The sequence below is a fragment of the Molossus molossus genome, unplaced genomic scaffold (genome assembly GCF_014108415.1).
Source record: "Molossus molossus isolate mMolMol1 unplaced genomic scaffold, mMolMol1.p scaffold_m16_p_6, whole genome shotgun sequence".
NCBI classification, from domain to species: domain Eukaryota; kingdom Metazoa; phylum Chordata; class Mammalia; order Chiroptera; family Molossidae; genus Molossus; species Molossus molossus.
The window spans coordinates 70,343,225-70,352,816 of NW_023425399.1; the positions used below are offsets into that span (position 1 = coordinate 70,343,225).

The window sequence follows — 9,592 nt, forward strand, 5'->3', positions numbered from 1 at the left end:
AACAACAATGAGGTATCACCTCACACCTGTCAGAATGGCCGCCATCAACAAATCATCAAACAACAAGTGTTGGCGAGGGTGTGGAGAAAAGGGGACTGTAGTACACTGCTGGTGGGAATGCAGACTGGTGAAGCCACTATGGAAAACAATATGGAGTTACCTCAAAAAATTAAAAATTGAACTTCCATTTGACCCAGTAATCCCACTTCTAGGAATATACCCTAAGAAGCCTGACGCACCAATCAGAAAGAATATATGTACCCCCATGTTTGTAGCAGCACTATTTACTATAGCTAAGATCTGGAAACAGCCCCAGTGTCCATCAGTAGACGAATGGATAAAAAAGCTGTGGTACATATACACAATGGAGTACTATGCAGCGGTAAGAAAGAAAGATTTCTTATCCTTTGAGACTACATGGAGGGACCTGGAAAGTATTATCCTAAGTGAAAGAAGCCAAGCAGAAAAAGACAAGTATCATATGATCTCACTTATTTGTGGAATATAATGAACATAACAGTCTGAGGAATGGGGTAGTCCCAGAGACGTGGAAGTGGGGTGCAGACTGAGAATCCCCAGAAGAGGGGGTGGTGGGGGAGAGATAAACCACAGAACTTATATGCATGTATGCATGAACAGTGGACATGGACAACAAACTGGGGATAGGGCAGGGAGAGAGGAGGAGGGGGGAATCAGTGGGGGGAAAAGGAAAAACATCTGTAACAAAAATTAATAAACTCACACTTCTGATAAATAAATAAATAGTTAGAATTAGTGAATGGAAGTTAAGAAATGGTTAAAAAAAAAAGAAACTTAGAAAACCAAGTTCAGTATGAGATCCCGTTGGGATCCTGAATTAAAATAAACCAACATTAAAAAGACATTTTTGAGCCTGGCCAGTGTGGCTCAGTGAATTGAGCATCATTACATGGACTGAGAGGTCCCAGTTCCATTCCGATTAGGGCACATACCCTGGTTACAGGCTTGATCACCATTAGGGAGCATGCGGGAGGCAGCCAATTGATGTTTCTCTCTCACATCAATGTTTCTCTCCCTTCTTCTCTCTCTGAAAAAATCAATATAACATTTTGTTTTTTTTTAAAAAAGACATTTTTGAGACAATGAGAGAAATAAAAATACAGACTGAGCTATTAGATAATATTTAAAAAGTTAACTTTGATGGTGTGATAATAGAAATGCATGCTGAAGTATATAGGAATAAAGTGAACTAAAACCTGGAATGTGATACAAAAGACAAAAACGATGCTACTGTGGTAAATACTCGGCAACTGATGAATATCAGTGATGAGTATATTTGGGTTCATTATATGTCTATATTTGTATGAAGTTTTTATGAGAAAAATTTATATTTAAAATATACTATAACATACCAGTGGAAAAAAACAGAGATCCTTGAAACAGACCCACACATATATAGATGGGGAATTCGGCAAATAAAAAAAGTGACATTACAATGTTCCCCATTGGTGGGGGGAACATAAACTATTCAATAAATGATATTAAGACAACTATTTAACTTCATAGAAACAGGTAAAATAAAATCCCCATCTCAACACACACAAAAATAACTTCCAAGAGAATTAAAGCAGCTGCATATTAATCCACAACTGTTGAGGAAAAATGGGAATAATTTTTAGAGGACAGAGAAAAAAATTTCTGAAAATATACATAAAGTGCAAGACATTAAAAAAAAAAAAACAACACTAGAAAACATGAAAATGAAAATATGCTCATCCTCACTAGTTAACAGAGAAATTAAAACAACTCGATTATCATTCCCATGAGACCATCAACATTTTTTAGTCCTGCAAATAAAAAGTATAGGCTTCCAGATAGGAAAACTAGACCACACATACATTACTGCTGAAAGGACTTAAAATGAGCACAACCATATTAAGAGCAATTTGGTATAATTTAGTAAAATTGAAGATATTCACATCCTATGTATCTCCACCCTAGAGAAATGAAGCTATGGACATAAGCAAATGGAGGATTGATTCTATTTGTTTAAAAGAAATAAAAACTGTCTTTACAGATCTTTATCAGGTTTTTGTGTAATGTGTTTTTGTTGTTGTTGTTGTTGCTGTTAATCCTCACCTGAGGATATTTTTTCCATTGATTTTTAGATAGAGTGGAGAGGGGGGAGAGAAGCATTGATGTGAGAGACACATTGATTGGCTTCTTCCCGCATGACCCCCATGGGCCAGGGATCAAACCTACAACCCAGATAGGTGCCCTTGACTGGGAATCGAACCTTTGACCCTTCAGTCCATGGGCCGAGGCTCTAATCACTGAGCAAACTGGCCAGGGCTAATCTTTGTGTTATTTTTTTTTTTATCCTCACTTGACATTTTTCCATTTTTTGTTCAGACAGAGTGGGAGGGAGAGAGAGAAACATCAATGTGAAAGGAACACATCGAGTGGCTGCCTCCCACACAACGCAACCGCAACCAGGGCAGGGGACAAATTGCAATTGAGGTATGTACCCTTAGTGGGAACCGAAACCAGATCTATCTGGACCGCAGGCTGACACTCTAACCCCTGAGCCAAACCAGCCAGGGCTAATCTCTGTGTTTTAATTCATTAGTACTTCTACAATGTCCCAACTGTTAGATCATGTTCTTATGCATCCTGTAGAACAAAATTTGTTTCTATTTTATTTATTTTTTATCCTCACCCAAGGACATTTTTGCATTTATCTTCAGATAGAGCGGGAGGGAGAGAGGGAGGAAGAGAGAGAGAGAAGCATCGATGTGAGAGAGACACATTGAGTGGTTGCCACCCATACGACCACAACCGGGGCCGGGGACAAACTGCAACCGAGGTACATGCCCTTAGCAAGAACTGAACCCGGGACTCTCTGGTCTGCGGGCCGACGCTCTAAGGGAGCCAAACCAGCCAGGGCCAAATTTGTTTTTACAGTTACTGAAAAACTATGTGTCAAACTGCATTTTTTTCTTTATTTATTTTAGAGAGAAAGGAAGGAAGAGAAAGAGAGTGAGAAATATCGATGAGAGAGAACATTAATTGGCCACCTCCTGCATGCTCCTCGCTGGGGATTTGGCCCACAACCTGAGCATGTGCCCTGACTAGAAATTAAACCGGTAACCTCTTGGTGCATGGGTGGATGCTCAACCACTGAGCCACACCGGGTGGGCGCCAAACTGCATTTTTAAGATCTATTTAGTACATCTGAAAAGTGTTTATATCTAATTATTCCATACAATCTCTCTATAATTCTATTATTCAATTAAGGTATATAAGCTATCTTTTTGTATACTTTTCCTATAATTCTGTATAAAAATTATTTCTTGAATTCATAATTTTTCTTTTCTTTTCTGTTTTTTTAACCTCACCCGAGGACATTTTTCCATTTTTTGTTCAGAGTGGGAAGGAGAGAGAGGAAGACAGAGAGAGAGAGAAACATCGACGTGAAAGGGACACATCAAGTGGCTGCCACCCACACAACCAACCAGGGCCGGAGACAAACTGCAACCAAGGTACGTGCCCTTAGCAGGAACCGAACCCGGGTCTCTCTGGACTGCAGTCCGATGCTCTAACCGCTGAGCAAAACCGGCCAGGGCCATAATTTTCCTTAATATTACTTTTTATCCTCACCCAAGGACATTTCGCATTTATCTTCAGATACAGCAGGAGGGAGAGCAGAAGGAAGAGAGAGAGAGAGAAATCAATGTGAGAGACACATCAACTGGTTGCCACCAGCACAATCCTGGCCAGGGCCAGGGACGAACTGCAACTGAGGTACGTGCCCTTAGCAGGAACCAAACCCAGTACTCTCTGGTCCGCAGGCCGATGCTATAACTGCTGAGCCAAACCGGCCAGGGCAATTTTTCTTAATATTTTATAGCTGGTATTTGACAAACATAAATTAAATATTTTTACATTATGCTTTTATTAAAGACATTATATCGTTCCTCTCCATCTATTTGGTCTAAAACCTATCTTACCAGATGTAAACGTATCAGTCTTCCACAAATTTGTACTAACCTGTTTTGATTACAAATACACTTTCTCTGTGTGAAAACAGGATGCATTCTATTTGGGCAAGACTCTTAATTAAGCTTTTTCATTTTTATAGAAGCGCTTCAATCCCATCTTTTTCTGTTTTGTTAAAGTATATGGATCTGCCTTTAATGAGTAGCATAAAGTACCTGCCCTCCATGTCTTTACATCAGATTCAAACTACCTGCTGCCCAACTTTGCCAATTTTAAGAAGTATTTATGAAGAGCTAACTAGCAGTCCATACAATCTACAAATATTTTATATTTCATTCATGGATTAAGTCAGTCAGAAACTATTCAATTGCTCTGAAAATGCAAACTAGCCTATAATGATTTGTGCTTTGACATTATATTTAATGGTTCTGTCCCTGAATCTCCCACAGACCAGGAACATCCATATTGTACTTGAGTGAGAAAACCTACAAAAATTTGGATGGTAACTGGTTAAAGCAGCTTGCACTACCCTAAATAGCACACACCCTACCTTGTATTAAAGGCCAGGATTTGTGAGGAATCTAGGGAGAAATTTTGCTCAAATCAAAGCTTTGCTAGCCTAGCAGTGAGAATGTTTTTAATGGATATTATGAATTTTCTATCACTTATCTTTCCTTGTTTTGACCTCTAAGAAACTCAAAGCTAACTTCATAGCTCAGCATTGGTGTAAGATGCTATCAAATGAACATCTATTTATTAAATCTCCTTAGGTTACTTTTCTATTCTTTCCTACATCTATCTTCTCTTACTACTATTTTTCTTTCCATCTTTTGGAATTTTTAACATAATTTACCCTTTGTACAAAATTTTTGAAAGAATTAACATTGATTCATTAACCAAACATCTATAAACTATCAGGTAAGGCTCCTGCCCTCAAGAAGCATAAAATATAAAATGATAGTATAACAAATGCCATAGTAGGATAACAAGGTATAATAGGCATTTCCTCAAAACATGCATTTTAGCCCTGGCCGGTTTGGCTCAGCGGTTAGAGCATCGGCCCATGGACCAGAGAGGCCTGGGTTCAGCAGTTCTTGCTAAGGGTACGTACCTTGGTTGCAATTTGTCCCCGGCCCTGGTTGGGGTTGTGTGGGTGGCAACCACTCAATGTGTCACTTTCACGTCGATGTTTCTTTCTCTCTCTCTCTCCCTCTCACTCTATCTGAAGATAAATGCAAAAATGTCCTCAGGTGAGGATAAAAAAACAACAAAACCATGGGTTTTAATAACGACATATTTAAGTACTGGACAAATTAATCATTTTCTAACCTTTGATTCTGCAAGGCCACAAGGGCTCAGGTGAGTCAACAGCTGCTTACCACAGGTCTAAGGGCTTCTTCCAGAACTACCCTTTCCTCTTCCTTCCTCTTTACTGCTCCTTTATTCCACAAGGTAAGTTTTCCCCAAATAACAGTTTAGGATCCACAATACTTTCTAACACTACAAACAGTTATTGGTTTAAGTTTTAATGAAAAACTTTAGTACACTATTTTGCCTCCTCCCTTAAAAAAAAAAATGAAGGCTTTAGTTGATAGTGTGGGCATTGTGGAGATTTAAAAAACAATAACAACAACAAAAAAACCCCACAATCTTTAGAATCAAACATACCTAGATTCCAGTCCCAGTTTCACTGCTTATTTACTGTATCACCTTGGGCTTTAAATCAATTTTCTTGTATGTAATGGAGACAGTGTTATGAGATTAGTTGACATAATCTAAAGATGCCTTAAAAAGTAAATTCTCAAAAATAAAAATGTAAGTCCTGGCCAGTTTGGCTCAGCAGTTAGAGCATCGGCCCGTGGACCAAAAAGTCACGGATTCGATTCCGGTCAAGGGCACATACCTTAGCGGTTTGGTCCCCTGCCCTGGTCGGGGTCATGAGGGAGGCAACCAATCGATGTGTCTATCTCACATTGATGTTTCTCTCTCTCTTCTTCCCTCTCTTTCTCCCACTGTATCTGAAGATAAATGGAAAAATATCCTCAGCTAAGAAATTAAAATAAATAAATAAAGCTTCTTTTTTCTTTTCTGAACCACAGGCCGATGCTCTAACCTCTGAGCCAAACTGGCCAGGGCAAGGCTTCTTTTTTATTCTTACTAGCTTTCCCCTCTCACTGCTAATCAAATTTAACCTTCATGTTAAATTTGCTTCATGTTAGCAGGAAAAAGTATGAAGAAGGGGGTAAAGAATTAGTAAAACAACAACAACAAACAAACAAACAACAAACCCAAAACACATGAAAACCTTTTCCTTGATTTTCAAGTTAAAACACTGAAAATAGCCTCAGCAGTTAGAGCATCACCTAGCGGACCCAAGGGTCTCGGGTTCCAATTCCGGGTAAAGGGCACTTACTTGGGTTACAGGTTCATCCCGGCTATGGTCAGGATGGTGCAGGAGGCAACCAATCGAGGAGTCTCTTTCACATCAATGTTTCTCTCTCTCTCTCCCTCCCTTCCACTCTATCTACAAATCATTGGAAAAATATCATCAGGTGAGGATTAAAAGAAATAATTACTGAGAAGTGGAATAAACCTATCTGTTCTCTATAACAAAGAACTTTATTTGCAGCAGAGTGGTATAACAGAAACAATATGTATTGTGCTTTTGAATCCTAATTTGACTGTACTATCTGTTTGACTTAAATTAAGTGAGGCACCATTTCCAAGAGTAGTTTTCACTTCTGTAATAAGAGGTTAATAATACTTCTATCTAACAGTTACTGAGATTCCTCCCAGAGGAGAATTTATTTCTAGAGGAAAGGTAAATTAGTACAACCTATGTGAAAAGCAATTTAAAAATATGAATCAAGAACTTTAAAAATGTTTTGAACCATAGATCCAGGAATTTCACTTCTAAGATTCTAAACCACTGATTTTCAACAGGTGTGCCATAAGAATTTTTATAACATGCAACAACTGACTATTTAGTAAGGGGCATTGACCTCTTTCTTTTCCCTTAGATGAACCCCCCCCCAAAAAAAAAGACTACAGCCAACACAAAAATAGCAGTCCAGTGTGAATAAATCAAATTTATACTTTTTTTTGTCTGAATGGCAAATATTTTTTTGGTATGCTGCAGAATTTTAGTAATTAGTTTGTGTGTGCCATGAGATGAAAGAGGTTGAAAATCACTGTTCTAGATGAAAGAAAAATAAAGACATGAAAGACTATGTATTCAAAGATGCTTGTTATGGCATTACTTAAAACTGAAAGTATTGAAAATGTTGATAAAAAGGAAATTTGGTTATGTAAACAGTGATACTAAACAGACCATTTCAAACTTTGACTATGAAGACTTACATTAAATAGTGACAATATTAAGTGAAAAATAAACATGCATTACAGTTTTTTCCAAAAATGAGGGTCTAGACTTTGGATGGTGAGCACACTATGCAGTATACAGATGATGTATTATATAGAATTGTACACTTGAAACTTATAGAATGTTAGTGTCTATTGTCACCCCAATAAATTTAATATTTTTAAATGAGGAGTAAGGATACAAAGAAATAACCCCAAGTGCTATAACAGTGGTTATAAATTTTACAGTGAGTCAAGATTTACTTTTCCCCTCTGGTTCCATATTTTCTTTATTATGCTGATATTTTTTACAATAAAAATAATATAAACATAAAAAGTTTCCTTTCGTGGGATGGTTTTGAGTACAAAACACTCATCAAAAAGGCTAAACATTCTTTCATTCACTCTTCAAACACATAGGAATCTTCTATATCAAAGCACAGAATGAACTTCCAAATTCATGAACTTTTGCCGTCATTCAAGTATTCATTCTAATTTGGGTATTTACAGTTCTAGACACTGGGAATACAGCTGTGAACACATCCAAGTCCTAGCTCTCGTGTCGCTTGTATGGTTCTTGATTTCAATCACTTCAGCACTATACAGAGTTACGTCTTTAAAACAGTCCTAAATCATTTACCCACTCAAGTTAAAACACTTTCACACAAACTTGTTTTTCCTTGGTAGCTAACAGTTCTTTATAGCCTAACAAGAACCTCATGCGGTTAATGCAGGGCATGACAATATCCCTTCCTTAAAGCTCAGGCAGCAGCACCACCTCATATCTATAAAACACTTCAAGCTCAAAGTTAGTTTCCTCACAGGGTCATTAATTTTTAAAGCAAACTATTATATACCCTTCTCTGGTGCCTGAGCTAGTTCAGGAAATCCGAGGACTAGGGTTCGGAAAACCAGAAGGCAAGCTCCACCTGCGAGGCTACCTTGAACGAATATTCCCACGACGGAAGGACCCTCTAGCGCGGGCCTGAAAATCTTCTTGACAGAGCGACCCGCGAAATTAGTGTATCATTTAACGAACCTGAAGCAAACCTACTCCACAAATGTCACAACTTTTAACCATTGCAACACTCCTAACAGTAATTCTGCTCTCTTGTTTAAAAACGAAAAGTTCCACACGACAGAGACACAAGTGGAGTACTAAGGTCGCAACGGGCCAATTAAAGCTGAAGTCTCAAAGCCTGGGCAGCGAGGTCCCCGCTGAAATGCCGGGGCAAAGGGAGGTCCACCGAGGGGCCGGCTCTGCCCTCCGAGGCCCGGCGAGGACCGGCCCTGGGCTTCCTGCCTCCGGGCCACGGAGATGGCGGGCACCGGGAGAGAGAAGCCAAAGCCGCAGGACCAGGGTCGGGTGACAGGTTTATTGCCCGTAGTGAGAAACTTGGGTTTCTCGTCACCCTCCCAACCCAAACTCTCCCTGCACGCCCCTCCTTCGCCCCTTCGTACCTGGCACACGGAAGCGCGGAATCCTGCGTAGTCCGAGCGCTCCCCAACCTGCACCACCCGGTCGCCGAGCTCCGACTCCTTCTCGCGCCGGTCAAACAAGTACACCTTCCTGCAGCCGTCGCCTCTGCCGCCTTCTCCAGTCCCCTCCGAGGGCCCGCCGTCGCCCGCCGCTGCCATATTGGGGGAAAGGAGAAAAAAACAGCCGCGCCGGCGCCTACGGCCGCCGAGCTCAGAGCCCAGAGGGAGTGTCCGCGCGGCGCCTTCTGCTCCGGTCTCCCGGGCAGCGCGAGGTCTCAACCCCGGCGGCTGCAACTCCTCCCACCGCGGCGGCCGAAGAGCGGCAAACGCGAGGATCACCCGGGAACCGATTCAAACAAACTCCTGCCCGGACCGCACGTCACTTCCGCGGCCCGCGGTTCCCGGAGCGGAGGGCACGCGCGCGCGGCGCGCTCCTCGTAGGACCCGGACCCGCGCCTGCTGCTGCCCACGCGAGCCTCGAAGCCCGACCGAAACCAGGGCAGCCGCCCCAGCCGGTGGCGCAGAAGGAAGAGGGGCCGACCGCACCGCAGAAGAGGCGGGGCGAATACGACAGGCCGCTGGACCTGGGCGGGGCTTCCGCGCCCCGGCCCGCCCCTTTCGCACTCGCGAAGTTCCAGCGAAGCGCGGGACCTTCTTTGGGCGCATGAGCTATTGGGGGAGAATCCTTAGCTGAGACCCGGGAGCCTGTCCCAGGAGCGGCGGGGGAGGCTTCTGAGTTCCCACGATCGAGAGGGTCCTGCTATTTTCCCGCCTC

General features: G+C 41.6%; 1 protein-coding gene across 3 annotated transcripts in view; it reads right to left on the reverse strand.

Annotated features, from left to right (window-relative positions):
- SMCHD1 (structural maintenance of chromosomes flexible hinge domain containing 1) overlaps positions 1-9,165 on the reverse strand; it is a 171,955-nt gene extending 162,790 nt beyond the window's left edge. For 2 of the 3 annotated variants that reach the window (XR_004957081.1, XM_036245063.1), the window contains exon 1: positions 8,800-8,991. Coding sequence is in view for 2 of the 3 variants with exons in the window: in XM_036245063.1 (XP_036100956.1) it covers positions 8,800-8,976 (177 nt within the window). In the remaining variant the exon portion in view is untranslated. Of the gene's footprint in view, positions 1-8,799 lie in introns of all 3 variants that reach the window. The other variant, XM_036245064.1, reaches the window with a different exon arrangement.
- Positions 9,166-9,592: the final 427 nt, after the last annotated feature.